The sequence below is a fragment of the Monodon monoceros genome, unplaced genomic scaffold (genome assembly GCF_005190385.1).
Source record: "Monodon monoceros isolate NGI ecotype Baffin Bay Population unplaced genomic scaffold, NGI_Narwhal_1 Super_Scaffold_11, whole genome shotgun sequence".
NCBI classification, from domain to species: domain Eukaryota; kingdom Metazoa; phylum Chordata; class Mammalia; order Artiodactyla; family Monodontidae; genus Monodon; species Monodon monoceros.
The window spans coordinates 76574649-76596378 of NW_021703767.1; the positions used below are offsets into that span (position 1 = coordinate 76574649).

General features: G+C 34.4%; 2 protein-coding genes across 2 annotated transcripts in view; one reads left to right on the forward strand and one right to left on the reverse strand.

Moving 5' to 3' along the window:
• The first annotated feature begins 372 nt into the window (after positions 1-372).
• Positions 373-11905, forward strand: UTS2B (urotensin 2B). Its single transcript, XM_029213841.1, has 5 exons — positions 373-472; positions 4526-4624; positions 5806-5843; positions 7324-7417; positions 11880-11905. The coding sequence occupies exons 1-5, from the start codon at positions 373-375 to the stop codon at positions 11903-11905; spliced, it is 357 nt and encodes a 118-aa protein (XP_029069674.1).
• Positions 11906-14929: 3024 nt separating this feature from the next.
• OSTN (osteocrin) overlaps positions 14930-21730 on the reverse strand; it is a 37997-nt gene continuing 31196 nt past the window's right edge. Inside the window, exons 4-5 of the mRNA XM_029215018.1 lie at positions 19671-19767; positions 14930-15915 (exon numbers count right to left, since the gene is read on the reverse strand). Coding sequence (XP_029070851.1) covers positions 19683-19767 — 85 coding nt within the window. The 3' untranslated portion in view covers positions 14930-15915; positions 19671-19682. The remainder of the gene's footprint in view (positions 15916-19670; positions 19768-21730) is intronic.

Consider the following 21730-nt stretch of genomic DNA (forward strand, 5'->3'; position numbering starts at 1 on the left):
TCCCATTTCATTTTTATGAAAAGCTAACCCACAGGTCTCTAGTCCCAGTCTTTGCTTTATGCTATGCATGTGTTTGAGTGCGCGTGCATGCATAGGAATGCATGCTTTTAGTGAAATGGGCAAGTATGAGATATATTGATTGGGTTCTTCTTGTCATTGACTGAGTAGCAAACCTGTCACTTCTCCAAGTAAGTGAATCATGTTGACAGGGTGCACTACATTTTATAAGTTTTTTTCTCTTTGTCCAGATCATTTGTAGTAGAAGCACATTTGCCACCTTTTAAACGTGGTCTCTGAAGCATTCCAGAGCCATTGAAATATTCGTCTTGACCTGGATAGTCAGTTTTTCTGCTAGCGCAGAAGATTTTTAACATGAAGAAGATCCTCTCAACCACTCTTTGTTTCGGACTCTTAACTTTATCTGTAATGTTCTTTTTAGAATCGGTGCATGGGCTGCCATATTTTATCCAAGGTATGTACGTACGAATCTAAAATCCTACAGGTGGGTAAATAATCCTTATCTTCCTGTTTGCATTGCTTTGATTTTTCTACCACTATAGCAATAATGTTTTAAATATCAATATGATTTAATCAAACAGCCCTTCAGTAGTTGCTGTTTTAAATTACATGTAATCTGTGATGCTGTTCTCAAGTAAATTAATTTCAACTGACACTGTACTAAATTAATTTCAACTACATTCTTTTTTTCTAATCCAGGGGCATCTGTTTCTTATTTCTATTCCATGACCAAAGATGGGAATGTGTAAATAGTGATAGTGCTATGCATATTTCAAAAATACATCTTGAGGAAAGAAAAATGAGATTTTCATCCAATGAGATTATTAATAAGTTACTTTTGAAAGGAGAGTGGTCCCTAGTAGAACACATCAAGAAAGAAACCTGTGTGTGAAGAGATTTGGGGAGAGTAATGCATGGGGAAATTTACATAGTACTTTCAGGAGGACGATGCTAACAGCCACATTACGCATGGACTGTATCAGATTTCTAACATACTTAGGGTACTTATATTAAATGAAATAGTTTAATTTATGACGTCTACAAACATATGCCACGATAAAGTTAGAGAAAATAATTTTCTGCTCTTGTAATATGGTAACTTGATCTTTCTTTAAAATTTTCAGTGCATTCTGTAGTGGAAATAGCTTTTAATCTGGGAATCAGTGGAGCTAGATTAAATGCTGATTTATTAGGCAAGCAACTTAACCTCATTGAAACTTTTATACATTTCTTTACATTTTAAAGATAGTAACTTAAAAATATTGCTCTTTAATATCTTCCAGTTTGAAACTCTGAGGTGATCTATCATCTAACTGATCTCCTTGTCAGGAAGAGGGAGATAGCCTTTTACTTTTGTCTTACTTGGGGGAACCAAGACAGAATGTAATAAATTTTCTTTACATGACACTGGGTTGAGAAAAGGGATTAAGTTTCCCCTTTCAGATCTAATTCAACTTTACTAGACCATTTTGCTTCAAATGTGTTTTAAAAGTCAATGAAAATTAGAGCAGTTCTTTTGACAGTGGAAATAAAATTGCAGAAACTCTTATTATTTATTTATAGGGATTTTCCCTTTGAAAAACAAATACAAGCCTGAGACCTAAATACAAGCCTGGGAATGAAAGATTCTGGATTTTATCCATGGCACTCACATTTTGTCTTTGGCCAGTCAAAATCATTGTACTTGGTAGGACTTCATTGTTTTTCCTGTGAAATAATAGGATTTTCAGTGTTCTTAACACAGTGTATATGTGTGAGGAGGGAAATATCTGGCCATTCATAAAGGACTTTGCAAAATTAGGATGTTAGTTAGTGTTAACTGTAACTTCTGATATCATGTGTATATGAAATACAGTAAAATCCAACTCAAACATTTTGCTAGCTTATAATTAGATAACAACTCTGATCCCAGAATAGCACATATTGATATGTGTATTTCATTGGCAACATACAGGAAAGGTTTCTTTCTGGGACCCCCTTTGACCTCAGTTTCATTATATATAAATGGAGAAGATTAGTTATTGGGAAGATTATTTTCTAATCTAAATTGTCAATGATTAGAGTGAGCTTCTCTCCATGTACACATTTTTCAAAGCAACTAAGTGTTTGACTTACTTTAGTCTTTTAACACATTGTTTTCAAATAAGCATTTGTCTGCTGACAGAACACCAAGGGGTCGCCATCCTCTGTGTTAGACGTCATGCAAGACCAATGGCACAATCTGTCAGCTTTCATTTGCTTGGCGCCGTATGAAAGCCTGCCTCAGTGGATAAGCTTGAAACTGGACAAACTGCCTACCACAAAAGGTGGAGGAGTGAATATTGTGACCAGAAAGGCTACGGCAATTTAATTTTTTTGGTATATTATCATTTGAGGGGTTTCCAGGTTTCTTTCTGGTAAAGTTTCTTGTCTATATCCCTTAAAAATCTTCACATTCAAATGACAAGCAGGAGACAACTGTCTTTTAAGCTTCAGTATCTCAAGTAGTAATCAATCAGTTTTTTCCTGTGTATTTGCAAAAGTAATCACTCTCTCATGTCTGAGCAACTTTGCCATCATTTGTGCTAAAGGGGTATCTGCACTTGGGTATTTTTTTATTCAAACATCTCCTTTATCAACACTAACTTTTAGTTCAAAGAAAGATGAAAAGTACATTCATTTTTTTTCTTTTAAAGCTGTATGTGTTTTAATACTAAAAATAAAAACAAGAAATAAGACTTATTTGCTATTTTTCTTAGGCAGTATCTTACTTAACTTTAGAAATAAAAAAATTTTAATTTCTTGAAAAAACTTTTTCCTCAGAGATTCCTACAAAAGGTGGTTTTCTTAAAAGTTAGTGACAAGAATTTTTGAGGACAGTCATTCAGGTGTAATTACTAGAAACCAAACTGGTAAAGAATGGTAAATACATTAATTGTCTTTTTAAAAAATGTTCCACTTAAATATGCAGAGAAGTGGGCTGTAAATTAAGCAAACAAAAGCTTCAGATCATCATTTTTCTAGTTACCTTCCTCCTAGTCATAAATTCCCTAAACTGAAGGCAATGAATCTGTTTCTTTTATCACAGTTCTCCTTCTGAAACAAATAATCATTATCACCTGGCTACACAATGTTCCTTATTTTTTTCAATTAAAGCATTTTAAAGATTGTAATTTAACATTTTAGTGAACAGCTATAATAAAAAATTACTACACTATTGCATGGTCATGTCTTTCTCTTAAACTAAATTATCTCCAAGGGTCCTTGTTTAATTGATGTTAAGCAAAAATTCCATTGCTAGTCTATTATTTTAACTACTCAAAGAAAAAAAAAACCTAGAATTTCACAAATACTTTCTATGTCTGTGAAGTAATGGAAATTGAGGAACTTTGAAATTGAGGAAATTGAGCAACAATAAGTGTTTTTGGTCAATGCAGAAAATTTTGACGCTGCCACCTACCCCAAGTCATTTATTTTCTTTCTCAGCAAAGCTTTCATTCCTTTAATTAGCCACTTAGTTTCTTGAGTTCATTAGTTGACATTTTGTAGACACAGGGAAAGAGAAAAAATTTAAAGGAAGAATTTAGCTAAATTATGAGCCATTTCTCTAACTGAAACCACAATATTCCCACTCCTAAATTTTAAACTCACTAATCTACCTTTTGTCCACACAATATCAATTATTATGAGGAGATAGAGGAAGAACGATCCTATAGAAATTGTACCATAAAGGTTTGATTTTTTAGGCCACCTCACAAAGTTCATTTTGTTTATAACATACTAATTATTATTTTGTTTGCATTAAAATCTTGTTGACTCTTCATTTTTTATAGCTTGAATAAAGTCTATTGTCCTGACTTCTACTCCAGAATTAAAGTATTTATGAAAATTTGGGTGATTTTTCTGTTTTTAGAGTGCTGAGATAGCTGGGCATCTGACCAATGAGTAGGCTGGGAGGTAAATGGGCAAAGATGGAAAGATATCAATATGGAAAAAGTAGGCACTGTCTTACCTCTTCCACAGGGTTGCCTTGGATGATTCAAAGGCAATTCCCAGAACACAAAAAGGCTCATATTTTAATGTGTATCAAATAAAATCTCAAAATCAAATGTTATTTTTTCTTTTAAAAACAACTTTTAATTCGTATTTCTTATGTTAAACACAATAGTAGAAAATTTTAAAAAAACGCAGATGAAAAAACAGAAAGCAAAATTTACCTGCAATTCTACTAACCCAGAAATAATTACAGGTAAAATTTAGTCTGTAACCTTCCAGGTATATTCTCTATCTCTGCCTCCCTCTCTCTCTCACAATCTCTCTTTGAGTGTTCACATACATTCAACGATCGTTAAAACAGCCCATCTTTTTGGATTACACACCTCTCTCTATACACATTTTATTGGTGAGTATACACATTGATAGTGATTGATAGTGATTATAGTTACCTGTAAAACGTATTTAATCAGAAACATGTTCAGTGACACAGACTGAAAATGGAGGTTTCACTACATTGAGGTAATTATTACAGGAAATGAATTGTTTCTAGATAAAGGAGATACAGATCGCGAAGAACTATTGCTGGCTCTACTGAATAAAAATTTTGATCTCCAAAGACCTTCCAACATTGGTGAGTTAAGAATAAAGTCAAACTTTATTTATTCCATCTTCTGACCTGTTCTTTCTACATGTTAATTTATATTAAATAAAATAATAATTACTAATTTTAATGCTGCATTGAAGGCTTAAATGTCTTTCTTATCTCGTATTCACGCTAAAAGCAATGGCGTTATTAAAAAATATTAAAATCGTATTTTGTTCAGTTTGAGAGTCCTAATGAGATCAGTAACTATCTAGTTACTCAATAGTTATCTTTAGTCGTATTTTCCTCTCACCTAAGCAATTCTCACTGGTACAGTTAATATTATTTTTACTAAATGCTTCAAGAGTATCACTAAATGTTTCAAAACAGGTTTCCACTAGAAATTTCACAAGTTAACTGTGGTTTTGTGGCAGTTAAGTTAGCACTTTTTTTGCAATCAAATTCTTTCAATTTGGGAAATGGTTGGAGTAGAAACCATTGGGCAATTTAGGCTACACCAACTGAGATTATTTTTTCTTTGAACAGGAGAATATGATTTACAATTATGCATCAGACTGGTCTCCAAGAAATGACAAATATTGTCAGAAACTTAGCAAGTCTAACCTGAGAGACAGTGTGACAATATGATAATGTGGTACCCTCTCAGAAAACATCTGTTCTTATAAAAAAATTGTCTATTCATGGGACAGTGTACCAGTTAAAACAATACCTTAATAAATACTTTAAAAATACAGGATTTTAAAATTAATAAGATATTTTCATTGAAGAAAATGAACACAATTATAAAAAAAAAAGCTATACTCAAAGTGTAAAACCCAGAGGGAGCTGATATTAACATTTCTGGAAATTTCCTTCTTGATTGAATTATATAGATAAGATTTGTGTCCTGCTTTTTTTACTTAATATCATTTCATGAGAGTTTCCCCATGTCAGTAAACTAGCTTATTTCTAAATACTAGTCCTTGTTAGAACTATGGTTTATTTAAAAAAACTTTGTGCTTGATAGAAATTAGGTATTTGCTCATTACATTACTGATTATATTTCAATATTACAGGCATTGAAAAAATGCTTGGACCTTTATATTAGGGACAGGTAGGTGATCTCAAATCATACAAAAAAGACCTTTGTCTTCCTTGAATGTATGACCTGAAATGAATTAAATATTACTTGCAATGTACATTTTTCATATGATAAATGTGTCTTGCAGATATAGAGCTGGCTAACAAATTGGAAGAACTTAACCAGGTGAGAATGTGAAATACTTAAAATTTCAATTTTAATAATAACCAAAAGACACTTGCTTTTGACATAATAGTTGTTACAATTATTAATACTCTATTATAAAACCTTTATTCCTGCTAGAGGAAGAGTGAAGTAATTCGCTAGGGAAAAAGTAATCAAATTCTACTAAAAAATAAAGAGAACAGAACAGAGCCATAACTGAAGTGATCATGGGATAAAATGTCTAGAAATCTGGATTCTAGACCTAGCTATCCAATTACATATGAGACCATGGAAGAATTAAAATTCTCTGGACCTAAATCTCATCTGTAAAATAGGAGGCTATAACTAGATTGGTGGTTTTCAAAAGTTATTATTATTTTTTAAAGTGGAAATTTTTTTTTCCAAACAAAATTGTATGTGGTCTCAGTAAATGAAATATACAAAAGTGGAGGGCTTCCCTGGTGGCGCAGTGGTTGAGAGTCCGCCTGCCGATGCAGGGGACACGGGTGCGTGCCCTGGTCCGGGAAGATCCCACATGCCGCGGAGCGGCTGGGCCCGTGAGCCAGGGCTGCTGAGTCTGCGCGTCCGGAGCCTCTGCTCCGCAACGGGAGAGGCCACAACAGTGAGAGGCCCGCGTACCGCAAAAAAAAAAAAAACAAAAAAAACTGGAGCTGCTCTGTTTGAAACAGCTAGTTGGGTGAGGGAGGGGCCCGAAGTGCTGCTTTCTTGACCTGCATTTGGCTTCGGTACAGAAAGCCCCTTAGCAACCTTATCTCCTGACTTCTTGCTATGAAGAAAATTGGAAAATCATTGGATTAGATGATTTCTTAACTCTCTCAAACACAACTGCATGCAAATCCACTATTATACAAACTGTATGGCTGTTTGTGAGAGAGAATTATGCCCCATCAATTCTTAGTATCTAGGACACAGACGCATGCAGTAGCTCAGGCTGAGTTCTATTTTGATAGAGTTAGGTCTTTAGGGTTTAGGCAATCAGCGAGCTTGCAAAAAATTAACATGGCTTACACTCTGGGTGGGAACCCTAGGGCATCAAAATACTTCTCACTTACTGCTAGAAGGGACAAATATTTCAGGAAATCCAAACATTCACATAACTCTTCGGAACTCCTTGAAAAGGACTGGTTATTATAGGTGACTTAATATCAAGACCAGCTACACAGGTTGTGTTTACAGGCTCCCCATTAATGAACACTCAGATTTGACTTCCTTCACCATAAGCCTGTTTGTTCCTGATCACCTGTTAAGTCATGGACCTTTCCCAGCCAGTTTCTAAATGCAAGTTTCGTTTTATTTTTCTATTTAATTCTTTTTGTTTATTTTCATTTGTTACTTTTATTTCCTTTTATGTTCCTTTGTCCTCCTTCCTTTCTTCCATCTTTCCTTCTCCCTTTCTTTGTCTATCTTTCTTCTTCTTCAATAGAAAAAAAAACATTGCTGTTATTAAAGATTAATACTTTTCATATTTGATTTTTAACAGCTGGAAAAACTGAAAGAGCAGCTCATGGAGGCAAAGGATGCTGAGATGTCTTATGCTATAGGTGGTCTATCTTCTTCCCATCCTAATAAGCGAGGTAAGTTTGGTGGTAGAAAAGAGTTGAAATAGAGATTTGCTGGACCTTTCCATAGTTAGTATAGCTTAGGCTGTGATGTGTTACCAATTATAATCTAAATCTCAGAGACCTAATATAATAAAATCCAATCATAAAGTTCAATGTACATAGTACAACCTTCTTCTACTTTGTGGCTATATCATCTAGATTATTGCTGTAGCTTGACGACCTCCAAGATTACCAAGACACAGGAAAGGATAGAGGATGCATCCCAGCTCTCAACTGCCTCAGTTCAGAGCTCAGTTTTGTGACATGCATCACTTCTACTGAAGTCCATTGCCTAGAATTAATCACTTGGGCTGCCACCAAAATATTGGCAAGACAGACTAATAAATGTTAGAAAGCACGTACAGTACTTGGAGAGTACTGCCTCAACCACAGTCAATCCTTTGATCTTTTCTTAACCACATAGGCTATATTCAACCGTCTCCCATTAGAGACAACTCCAAACTCCTTTCACTGCTGCACCCAGAACAAAGAATAAGCCCTCCAGGAGATACTAATCTTTGTCAAATACAATGTGGCTCCTCTTCATTCACAGACCTATCAGCTAAAAGGACAAAATTCAATAATTGGCAGAGGAACAGGGACTGGATTATCACAATCAATAATCTTATTCACAAAGGAAAAGAACAAGAGGCACACAACATCAAGAATGCTGGCCTCCAGCAACTCTGAAATCTCACTGGGCAAATATTATAAAAGTTTCTTACCCTGGAGATGGAGAATGGTTTCTTGATTAGGACCTGCTAGTGTGTAGGTGGAGTGCTTTTTCCACTGTGTTATTTCCCCTGGCTTCACCCTTTCTGAGGTTTTTGCTTTTTTGGCTTTTTCATTTTCATCCCTGGACACATCATATGGGCTCCTTGGGGAATATTCCCTTCTTGAGGATTGTACAGTTTTCTCAGGTCTCCTCCTACTCTCACAAAGTTGGAGGCCCAAGGTTTATTTGGTCTTAAAGTGTCAAAGACATTTTTTATGCTAGGGTTTATGGTTTCTTTGCCAATGGTGTTCTTGTAACAATCTAGAAAGCTTCTCAGCTATTTCCTGCACACAATCTTTTTTAAACAATTTTAACTCTTTTGCATTCTCATCCCCAACTGAGTTGCCTTGAAGACATCTGGAACATACTTGGAAGGCTATACATATAATCTGATTTGTGCCCTGAGCCCCTTATTCCAATTGATATTTACCTGGCGTCACTCACTTAGAGTCATTTTAAATCCCATTTTATAGTTTTGGGATCCAGAAACAGCTCTTGCAATATTTCAAGATCTTGTATTTCTGAACTATCTCTTTTTATTTATTTGCAAAGACACCATTTTCTTCTTAAGCTCACTATTTCTTGCAATACCTGTCTAAGTGTATCCAACAGCAATCTAAAAATACTGCCAATATTCTGTTTTCCTAGTTTTTCTTCTAGAAATTCAAGAGGAACACAGTCTGAACCTGAACTGTTGTAGACGTCAGTTTTACCACATACTGTGCTACTTTGTAAAATGGTTCTTCGTGTTTCTAGCCTATGATATCAATTTCCTTGTCTGCCATTAATCAACTGCTGAGACTGTGCCATAACTTAGGTTCTTCTTAGAGTACCACCCTCCTTCAAGTTTTCAAAGTGTATTTTGGGACAAATTAGGCAAAGCACATCAAGAAAATAACCTTACAATCTCAGTGGTGTAACTTGGTTTAAGATTTATTTTGTATTTACATGAAGCCTTAGGTACCTTGGTTATTTTCCTTCACTTTGTCCCTGCACCGTGTGTCATTGTAGCAGGATAGGAAAAACATGGAGGTAAATGCACCCTTACCTGCCAAAATTAGGCACATGATCTCAAGCTAACTTAGCAGGGTTGGGGAAGCCCCTGGAGAGTGTGGAGAAATGCAAGGAACAGTTGGAGAATCTTACCTCTACCATAGATATTTTGAGCTTGTTATGACATGTATAACAAAATCTTCCCAGTAATGATTTAAGTATATAAATTTGAGTTTAGGGAAGTAACTCAGATTGGAGATCTAAACTTGACAGCTATCTGCATATCAATATTGCGTGGTATTGTGATGAGACTGTCTAGGGAATCACTCTAGACAGATATAAAACAGAAGACATCCAAGGCCAAGTCCCAGGCCACACCAAGGTTAGAGACTGGGCAGATGAGAGAGAATTAGCAAAGGAGGCTGAGAAGGAGCAGCTACCGAGGAAAAAGGCGACAAAGAAAAAGATGCCTCGGAAGTCAGATAAAAAACTGTTTCCAGGAAGACATAGTTCAGCTGTTCTAATGCCATAATAGGTCCAGTAAAATGAGAACTGAGATTTTCCATCTGAATAGCAATGGGAAGGGTTTTAATGGTTTTGACAAGAATTATCTGGTGGACTTATGGTTAAAGAGAATATGACCAAACAACAGGAATGACTAACAACAGACAACATTTTTGAGAAATTTTTTCTAAAGGGTAGTAAAAATTGGGATATTAGAGTAGCTTGAGGGGGTCAAGGAAGCTTTATGTTTGTTTGTTTTTAAGCAAGGAGATATTAAAACATATGTGTATGTAGTAGGAACAAAGTAAATATTTATGGTGATAAACATATGAATTAGACGCCCAGGTTAGGTGACAAAAACAACCCACATCATATCTGAAGTGTGGTGTTTATTGGCATAACTAGAAACAGTCCACCATAAATAGCAATGTATGATGGTAAAATGGACTCAGAGGTTCAGCTTAAAGCAAGAGTATCTTACACTTACTGTGAATTATTGTAATTTGTTTAATTATTTAATATATAGTTGACCGACCACTGCTAAATTCTTCCGTTCATTAAAAATATAACTGTCCAACACCTAGCATCATGCTAAAAATGGGGATTACAAGAGTTAACCAGATAGACATCAAGAGACACCAGAATGCTGGCTAGGGTTTTCCTTCACATAAATGATAAATGATAAATAAGCATTGAGGAGCTGACTCTACTGGGGATACCATTCATGAAAGTTCCCTTCAACTTGTCCAGAAAATTTCCAAACTATGTTCCAGTGCATACTTAATTGAGCCGCTCTTGTGGTATAAATCTGGATGTGTAGATTTCTTTTTCCTTCCAGCCTGAGATATTCAAAAATATCCAGAGGGCAGAAAGGGACTTTCCAAAATACTATAAAAAGAAGATTGGATTAGCAGGCCAAGTTCTTCAGTTTACTGTCTGAAAATAAACTTCTGCTTGCATAGGATTTGAATGTGGTTTTGTTTAAAGAAAACGCTGGCTCTTTTGGGAATGAAAAATAGACTCTGAGTGCTATCATAACACTCTACGTGTTTGCACTGATGAGCGCTAGGTTCACAGTTTACAGAATGAGTGGAGGTAGGGAGAGAAACCTAGGCAGGAAGATAGATTTTTTTTTTTTTTTGCGATACGCGTGCCTCTCACTGTTGTGGCCTCTCCCGTTGTGGAGCACAGGCTCCGGACGCGCAGGCTCAGCAGCCATGGCTCACGGGCCCAGCCGCTCCGCGGCATGTGGGATCTTTCCGGACCGGGGCACGAACCCGTGTCCCCTGCATCGGCAGGCGGACTCTCAACCACTGCGCCACCAGGGAAGCCCGATAGACTTTTATCATTTATGGCAAAGAGTGTCTTTACTGAGTTTTTCAACTCATTTTTATTGTGCATCCTATTAATCAATAGTGAATTGAAGACCCATCTCCCCAAGGTCTTCATTTCATAAACTACTTAGATTGAAGGAAATTAGAGAAATTTGTAATTAATTAGATGAAGCTAACGTAAGTTGGACAATTGATTGGGAACAACCCACAGAAGATTTAAAATGACTCATTCATTCATTTGAAGATTAAAATGCTGTTCAAATTGGTTTGATTTTTCTGAAACATCCCTTTATGATCAGAATGTGAAGACTCAATGTGATGATCAAATTATTTAAATATCATTGGTGGTCTGCAAAGTAAACTTTAAATTTTCTTCCTTCTTTTTTCTCCAGTAAATAGAAGCATATTTATCACTGATTTTACTTATGTGACTTCCCCTTTGGGACTTAACTTACCCCAACTCTTAAATAGAAGGGTGTGTCTTACTGTATTCTCTGAACTGCGTTATATGCATTATAATGTGGAACAGTGCTGTCCAATAGAACTTTCTTTGATGATGTGACCATTCTCTAATTTGCACTGCCCATTATGGTAGTTACAGGCCACTAGGCATTACTGAGCACTTGGCTAGTGTGATAGAGAAGCTGAATTTTCACATTTGATTTAATTTTAATTAATTTAAAGATCCACATGAGGCTAATAACTACCATTTGAACATTCGTTTTAGAAAACTTTCTCTCATACTCAGGTGTACATAAACTATTTTATTCAAATGTACCATTTTATCAAAAATCTTCCTAATAAAGATTTTGTTTTGTTTATTTTTTAGCTTGCTTTTGGAAATACTGTGTCTAAAGTTTTTCCTCTGGATGCCAAAAAAGATAAGAACATTAGACAAAATTATATATCTACTCACTTTACTGCTTAAAGATTGTAGCTATTTCAAGCATAAAGAAACGGTGGCAGAATTTCTCCAGCATATTACATGCTTAAAACTTATGTTGTGAATAATGGTGACAAATCAGTTGCACTTTTGAATGGCATGGGACGATCAGAATGGCTTTGTAGACCTGAAGTTGGGAGTGCTGTTATCTATTGTATGCTTTTCATAAATTCATTGTCTACATATAGTTTTGTCCAGAGATGACTAGGCTGTTGAGCTATCAATTAAAATATTTTAGACAGTGTCTTGGAAAATTAAATTATATTGTCCCAATTTATATGAGAGATTATATTTTATTAAATTTATTTAAAATATTTTAGAAAATGTCTTGGAAAATTAAATTATATTGTCTCAATTTATAGAAAATGTGCATCATTGTCTTTTCTCATTTTTTGTGATTATGCTGGCTACTATCTCTTTTCTGTTCATTTGGGCAATTGTCACTGAGACTACTACAACCAAATGAATACATTATAAGAAGCAGAAATCTATTGTTTATCGGACTCTAGGAGAAAGATGTATTAGAAGTTTCAGAGATAGATATTAAGAAAATTTTTGTACAGAAAAATTTGCTTTTGGGTCCTTTAATTCTCATCTCTGCCTCCTCCACAATATCAGAAATTATTTGAGGCTCTCAGCACGTCTGTGAGAGACTAGACTCATTGTACCAAAAACGTCAAGTAAAACAAAACAAAAACTCATTGGATTTTCCTTCATTTTTTCCCCCACGTTTTCACATCAAACTGCTCTTGTTTACATCTCGTCTGAGCAAACTTATTTAATCAATTCAAGGCTGGGAATCCAATTTCATTTTTGTTTGCCACCTGTTGTGGCACAGAAGCATAGTCGAAGTAACTTTATAATTGAAGAATATCAATGACTAGCTGGCCAGATGAGCCTACCGGCATTCCGTTACGTCACAGAACAGGGGAAATGCAGTTTATCTACATGATGTTAATTGTGTGGTGCTTAAAGATAAGACTATCTCATGAGCTAGAATGAACAATATTGCTTAAGCTAAAAAAAAAATTTAAAAATACACGAAACTGACCAAGTTGAGTTACATGCCTGTAGTGCTTTAAATACACTTGTTAGGAGCCACTTAAATGTACATAAATATTAGTTGCTCAATAATGCCTGAATGTTCCCACGTATTTACACCTGTTGTGAACATAAACATGATATTATCATAAAGAAAACAAAACTCCTGTTTTCATCATCTCACATTTATTAACTTTGGAGCAGTTGAACAATATTTATGCATTTGTAAACTTTAGGGGTAATGTCATTCAAAAAAGGTTTTGATACTTCTTCCTTTTAGAGAAAGTCATCTGTTTATAATTTTTTTTCTTTTTATAATTTGCTTTAAGAAGTTTAATTCCCTAAAGATATCTGTAGATTAAAGGTAGAATTTGCTAGATTTTTGTGTGTGTGTAACCAGGAATTAATATCCCCCATGAAAAACTGGTTATATAATTAACACCAGAACTCAGAAATCCATATTCACTGTTTGCTGTATGAAGCTTTTTACAGGAACAAAGAAAAATAAAAAGTAATCTATTTCTTTGAAACTAACTGAAAAGTCCTTTAAGCTGGTGACTTTCAATGAAATATAGCTGGATTTAGTAATATACAATGCGTTATACAAATAGATGAGATGACTCGTCATGTTCTTAACAGAAATTATGTCTTAAATTTCCTGCTATGTTAAAAGGATGCCTTATTTTAAACTAGAATACCGCTGACTTATTTTCTACTCTGTATAAAGTAGTGGTAAAAGTTAAAATATGAAATAAAATAGTTATAAGTGGAGAAAACACTTTTCTTTTTTTCTTCATGTAAGTCTTGTGTATTCTTTTTTTCTTCATGTAAGTCTTGTGTATATGCTAGAGACAAATGCATTACACATTAGAATAGAGTATAAATCGATACACTGTGACTTCTTACTTTAGTTAAAATGGAGGCCATAGGCATAATTTTGAATTTAAAAATTATAGAAGATAGGAAATCAATTTGTTTAATCCAACTTTAAATCTTTATCATGAGAAATTTTTAGGTTAAAGTAGGTTTTAATACCTTTTGTCAAAGTGTGAACCAACAGTACCCAGTTGGATTAGCAGCTGACAAATATCCAAAGGGGAGAAAAAGGAAAGAAAGAGCTTCTAAGGAATTAGACATATTTCTATAATTCATCAGAAAGTTGGGAAAGGTGGGCAAGAGCAATTATAACTTAAATAATTCTTTCAAATAATGAGTCCTGCAGTATATCTGTCCATGTACCACTAACTTTCTAATGTAAGTTTATGAACAGAAATTGAAGAATCAGTGAAATTTCGCAAAATTCAGTTCTCTTTGCTAAGGCTCCTCTATTACAATTAAAAGAATCATTCATTTTCAGTTTTTTCCTAAGCTTAAAGTTTTTCAGCAGTTAGAACATTTCCCCCCTCAAGGAGAAGTTATATACAAAACCACTTTGTATTCTAAGTGCATATGTTCATCTCTATGTCAGAGTTTATTTTGTTCTTTGGATCGTACGTTAATTCATTTTTAGGTAAGATCAACAACAACCCATTTCTCTCCCCGTCTTCTGATATGACTATACCTTCTCATCACAGTCTTCCTTTTTAGGCTAAAATAAACCTTTGCTCTGCTGACTGAACTTTTTTTCTTCCCACATATCAGGTCTGTTTGACAGTGATTACTAGGGTTTAAAGAAGTGTTTTCAGAGGGTTTTAAAATTTCTGCTGACTTATGCTAAATCTCTGGTCCAAGGAATAAGTTATCTTTATGTTTTGCACAATGCACGATGGGCTTATGCATCTAAATTACAAGAACAACACAGTTTTGCTGAGAGTTGAGCTTTCCAGAATACCAAAACTTATGCTTTCATAGGCCAATTAAAAATAATTTGAATCTTTTTAAAGAAATCATTCTCATATATTCTTCAATGCTTTATTAAACACAGTATATGAAACAAATTAAATGGATTCTTAGATGAGTGATTAACAACAAAAAGACTGTTTATTGTAATGTGCTAAAATATACTGTGCTACAATTAGGTGAACTTAATTGGCCCCAAGTGCTTTGGTGGTTTCCTACTTGGTGATTCTTTGACTTCCCCATACTTTCATCTGTTGCTTCTGTGTGTAGTTGTTCTCATAATCAGCCAGTGCTACTCTTAATTAACTATAAGTTGTAATTTAGAGAAATGGAAAGTTGTTAGGGGACATGAGATAGCCAAACTTGGCAAATGAGTAATATCCTTCATTTCCTAGTTCTAAGTCAATGTACTCCAACCCGCAGTGTTTCTTAGTTCATTGGGAGAATAAAGTTTATGGGCTTAATTACTGCTGTTTTTTTCTGCTCAGAGACATTTTTCTCTTGTTTCTGGAACTGGGACTGTGTTTTATTTGGTTGAACCGGATTGACATTTGAATATAAGAGAAGTCTAGTTTCATAATCATTACCCAAGAGCCTCACAGACAAAGGATACGAGAGAAGTAAAACTTCAAGAGAAACTATACAGCACTGTCTTTCCTTGTTCCCCAATGATGAACAAATGGATTGTACCTAAATTTTACTGAAAGAAATCAGTCTTCAGTTATTATTCTTCAGTAAAATATGTAAATGGTAAATGCACATAGAAAGCGTTTCACTGTATTGTGTTTCTTAGAAAAGTAAGGTTTGGGGCCAAGTAACCGTTCATGAATAACTAAAATATATATTTAAAATATATCCATACATTGAAATTATCTGCACAATTTAATTGAAGTTACAACAATACTGTGATGTGATGAACTGAAGTTAAAGCTCTGGAAAGGATTACAGAAGGTTCCTTAGAAGTTTAATCATTGTGGAGTGTGAAGAACTTCACTGCAGCATCTTCCATATTTCTGTGACATTTCACCCAAGGAAGTTGTGTCTGCAAAAATGAAAGTTGAAAATGTTAAACTAATCTGAACTCTGTAGTTAAGGGGAAGCTCATCAACTTCAGTGGAGAAGAGCTAAAACTCTAATTACATGAGGTTTCATTATAGCTTTTATTTATGCACCATATTTTTATTGCAGAGACAATAATGCAAAATGATAATTTCAGATCAAAATTTATTAAAAAAGGATATTTTTAATGTAACAGCTAGGCGCTTATGCTGAAACCACACTTCCATTCTTCCAGTACCTCTATTTATTTTGAGTTTTCAGTCTTGGTTCAAAGGATGTTGCCATGACAAGTGAAAGATAAAGAAAATCTGATTACTACTTCTATTGTTATATTAACATGTTGATAATTATTGTACATCTTGCTCTTTTTAAAGGGTCCAACCATATACTGGTATTTAAACACAATATTTCTGTTATTTGCGAATTACATTAATTTATCTGAATGATAGTGTGTCAATATTGTTCTAAAATAAAAATTGTCAGTATAATACAGCAACATTTGCCTCACATTATTAAAAGTCTTAAGGCACGTGGCAGCCGGGGTAGTACAATTAATGGTCATATTTCTATCACATTTCATCAAGTGGGCACTCTGATTTCAACGGCAGCAACCTAGAACTTGCTAATTGCATCTAGAGAACTTATGAAACTTTACCACTCTTAATTCAAGTTGCTTAGAACTGAAGCCTATTAAAAACTCAAAACTTGGGTCCAAAACATTAATGATTTGAGGAGGACATTGTGTAAAAATCAGATTATCTTCCTTTCCAAAATGCCTATCAGGGAAGAGATTAGCATTTGTTCTGGAAACTAAGTAACACACAGCAGCTGTATCTAGACTTGATTTCAAACCAAGAAAAACTTCCATGATTACTATCAGTTTCATTTTTAGTGTGAAGACTTATATTGAAACCCAGAAGGTGAAAACCCACAAATAAAATTGCTCCAAATGAGTGTACGTCAACTCCCACAGAAGTGAAACAAAGATTTTCATAAAGTCTGAGATACTGTTTCTGTTTCCTTAAGAAATGGTTAATCAGTGAAGTGGGCAATAACAATTTAGCACACAGGCCCTATGGGTCATGAAGAGAATGTTGGCTTAGAAGTCCAGAGACTGGGTCCTGGATCTTTCTTTGTCCAAAAGTCTGTAAAATTTTGGGCAAATCAATTTCCTCTCAAAGTCCGTGTTCTCATTCATTAAAAAGAAAAAAAAAAAGATTTAGGTTAAATGAGACTTTATGTTCTTTTAACCTAAATGTTCAGAATATGTTCAAAAGATTTAGCTGCATGATTATGTGAACACTATTTAATGACTCAAGTTATCTATTAAATGATTCACATATTACATCTGTTTAATTCAAGGGAATATTGTGACAATAAGAAATAACATAGCAAAAATAATTTTGAAAAGTTGAATGGAAATCAGAAATATATTTTGATGGCCTTTATTATTCATAAATATAAAACATGAAATTTCACATGAGGGAGTCAAAAAATGTCTGAGAAATCTTGGTGATAGTAGCAGGAAGTAAGGAATAGAAACGATGGTTGAGCAGGTGAGCACACAATGATTGAAAAAAGGAAGAGAAAATATGTGATGGTAAGTTCTTTGCTAAACATATTTTTTTGTGATATTACTCTCTTGATGTTATAATAATAAGGACAGTGATTGTCATGATACTCTGTAAAGTCTGTTAAGTGAAGGACATAATATACTAATTTGGATTTCACTCAACAGTGATTCAGAAAACATTATGTTAATTCAATGGCCTTTTCGTAGTTTAGTAGCTCTTTGGAGTTTTCATGGTCTAAAACTTCATATAAAAATTTATAGAAAAAATGAGCTTCTTGTATGATTTTTTTTATCATAACCTGTTTTGGTTGAATTCAGAAATACTAAAATGGGTGATAATCAAGGGTTGCAAAGGTGATAGGATACATATGGAAACCAATTGAACTTAATTATTTTAACCTCAGGGTCATAACGTTCTCAATACTTCAAGAAACTACAGGATTGTGGCCCTAATTTCAAGGAGTTACTTGATTTTTGATAGCAGTTAGTTCCTACTCAAATATAATATGGTGATTGTTAACAGCCCCAAGAGTGACCATACTTGGTATATCTCTAGATATAAAGACAGTTCAGTCTGAGTTTTGAAGATGGTGCTGCTGAAAAGGCAGTGATATTGGCTGTATTCAGTAAGTCCTCCCGTGTTTATGGACATTCAGTAACTTCTTAACTGCATTGATCGACGACTCCACAGAGAAAAATATTTATTTTAATTAAGTCATTCTGAGAATGAGAAAGTAGAGGTAAAATATTGACTTTTCATTGTGGTTGAGAGTATTTGATGAGGAGAAAAAAATGACATGACAAATTAAAAGAGGATCAAGGCTAATGTGATGCTTTGGGGGCATCACTGGTCTGAGGATTATCTTGAGAAAAGCAGAAAGCAGAGTTCTCTCTCTGTAGCCTGAAATTGTCGAAGCAGTTCTGGGTTGTCTTATCTATTTGTGAGGAAGAATGCACCCTCTGTAAGCCCTATTGGGAGAAAATACATTGCCTAGATTTTATATGCAACAAATATTCAGTGTTTAAAACATATAATATGTGTGATTAAATATATTGTTTAAAATATAAGCTTACAATTTAAGCTTTCTGGAATTGAATTATACTTGTATCAATTACTAGCTATGTAGCATTGTGGGTTAATTAATATATCTAAGCTTTCCACTTATTTGTATAATAATTATTGAGTGCTTAACACATGTCAGGCACAATTCTAAGTGCTTAATGTATATCAATTCATTTATCCTCAGGACAATGCAATGTGGTAGAAATTATTTTTGTCCTCATTTTATGAAAGAGGTTTTTAGACTTTAAGCAAGTTGCCACAGCTAACAGATAGATGACCTGGGATTTGACCCAAAAAGCCTGACCTCTCTACCTGGCACTTTTACCCCTTATACTGTACTGCTTCTCAAGATGTTGGGATAGTAACAGTACTTACTTTATGGAACATGATGAGTAAATTAAACAATGCATGTATAGCACTAGTATAGGACTCAACACAGAGTTAATTTTCAGAACTGTAACATAAGCTGTTATCACTTGCACGTATTGTGTGTCCGATATATTCTGGGACTAGTACAAGAATCTAATTTAATCTCTACAATACCCTTATGTTATTATCTAAATGTACAACCTGTAGAGAAATAAGGTATCTTGATAGAAATGAGATAATGAATGACAGAACCAGGATTTGGATTATATGTCCTGATTCCTTGGCTAATACCCTTTCTGGGACACCATTCTCTCTCCTGTGTTCATGATGATAATTCTGGTAATGTAGTTATTAGCAACAAAATTCTGTGTGTCACTAGAATGTGTCTTCTTCATAGTAGAAGGATTGCTACACATTTATCTATATTTATGAAAGTGATTTATTGTTTATTAGAATTTTATTATTTGCATATTAATATTCAATAATTACATAGAAGTCCGTGAGAATAACTAAATCTTTTATTTTAGGGTGAAGTAGGTCTAGGAATGTTTTTTTTAATGTCATTTAAATTATTTAGCATCTATATACTAATCAAGTACAGAAATGTTTGAAAAAGCAAATTTATAAGCTAAGGAATCAAAAGGGGGATTTACAAACCAAGATGGATCAGTTAGCCCATTGTGAAATGTTAATCAAAGCCTGCAGGTATTATATTTCTTCAAATTGTACTCACGATTGGAATCAATTAGCCTCTGGAATTTGAAAGCCGGTTTCTACCAATCCGATCCATGGGGATACCAAATCGCCTTTTTGGATGATCTACTACTTTCCTGAAACAAGCGAAAAAGAACATTTTTAAGCTAAAGTCCAAGTTATCAATCATTAGTTTTGCTCTTTTATTTCATGCAAATCTGGGGGCTTTCTTCTGGAGTTGGAATAACTGTGATAGTTCTCATTCATCAGCACCCACTATGCATTAGACACCATCTCTTATCTATTCATCTGTTGAAGTAGGTTTGACTACCTCCATTTTACATCTGAGGATACTTAGGCTTAGAGAAATTAAATAACTTATCCAAAATCAAATAGCCCAGATGAAACAATCTGCTGAGTGTTTAGTTTGGGTAAGTCCCTTTCCCGTCTTCAAACTTGAGTGTATTCCTCTGTTAATTGAGGAAGATTGCACTAGGTCAGCAGTTTTCCCCAACCTCTCCCTTAGAATGGTTCTCCTGGGGAAGGAGGGAGAGGAAAGGATGCTGATGCCAAGACTGAATGTGGGGTAAGTGTGCCTCTCAGGTCTTCACTCAGATTTTACCTGGAGAAGCTTTGTATGAGATGGTCTATGTTTGTTATATGTACTCAAATATTCTTAGGGAAAAAAATACTTCATTATTAAAATAAAGTTAAAAAAAATCCTACAGGAGGCCTTACAGTTTGTATGTTTATAAATTATCTCTTTAAAAAGAAACATTTTAATTTGATTTGTTATTGCCATCACTTGGTGCTATCAAGTCAAAATCCTAACAGAAGAGGCCCAAGAGTTGTGAATGCATAATATACACTGGCCTTGGAATTAAAAGACGTTTTCAGTCTTCTTAATGAAGATAGAAATAGGGAGAAGCTAAGAAGGCTATGTAAATAAGTGACTTATCTCACAGCTGAAGGGAGTTGACTTACAGGTTTGTTAGGCTTTTTATTGACATATATACATAGAGAAAAGAGGATAAGTATTTTATAAGTGAACAATATGAGACATATACAGATTATAAGCACAATAAGTACCCAGATCAAGAAATAAAACATTACCAGTAGTCAAATAGTTTTGGAATAGGAAAGAGTCTTAAAGTTAATTCTCGCACCAAATGTAAGAATTTCTGCTTCAATTTTTGACCGGCAATGATAAATCTCATCACTTGAAAATCTCAGTGATGAACTAATTACCTCACAAGACAACTTTGTCAGTATTCAACAGCTTAAAGAGTTAAAAAAGGTTTGCTTCAGAACATTTCCAATAGCTTCTTTTGTTCTTTCTAATTACTTGCATTACATTGTCAGTATTATACTAAATAATTTAAACACTAAAAATAAATAAAAACTACAAAAAAAATCTATGTTTTTTTTCCTATTATCATTTACTATGTACCTACTATGTATGATTCCTTTTGTGGCTGTCTTGGGATCAATAAGTCAGAAGTAGTCTTTGCTTTCAAAAACCTATAATTAAGTACTGTCAGAGTGACAAGGATTTTTTTTTATAAGTGACATTTCTTTTATTATATAGTATAACTTTTTTTCATTTGTCCTTCTTTATAACACACTTTTAAGGAAGTATTATGACAACCCAACAAGGTACAATGTTAACTGGACTGGGGCTCTTATCACAGTGTTAAACTTGTTTGAATAACTCTCTCTCCTGTGTAAATTTTTATTATTTTTAATAACTCAGTACAGAACCACTGGTTTCAGAAGTGGTTTTGCAGAGTTTTCCACCTTTTCCATCCTGCGAAATTTTGGATATCAGTGATGAGCAGACTCTTCCCAGGCTGATTGAAGCACTAGAGAAACGACATTACCTTTGCTTAAGATTGTACTGTCGTTTGAAGGAATTCCCTGGCAGTCCGTGGTTAGGACTCTGTGCTCTCACTGCCGAGGGCCCGGGTTCGATCCCTTGTCCAGGAACTAAGATCCCACAACCTCTTATGCTGGGTGAGGATTAAATGAATCCTTGCAGAGTGTGGCTCAGGCCCTAGGTCACAGTAGGCGCTCAAATGTCTCTGCTACCATAATGCTGCA

Excerpts from the sequence above, each read along its gene's own strand:
- UTS2B (XM_029213841.1), top strand. The coding sequence starts at position 373 with ATGAAGAAGATCCTCTCAACCACTCTTTGTTTCGGACTCTTAACTTTA. Across the intron at positions 473-4,525 it reads GCTGCCATATTTTATCCAAG|GAAATGAATTGTTTCTAGAT; the intron begins GTATGTACGTAC and ends TAATTATTACAG. Across the intron at positions 5,844-7,323 it reads AATTGGAAGAACTTAACCAG|CTGGAAAAACTGAAAGAGCA; the intron begins GTGAGAATGTGA and ends GATTTTTAACAG.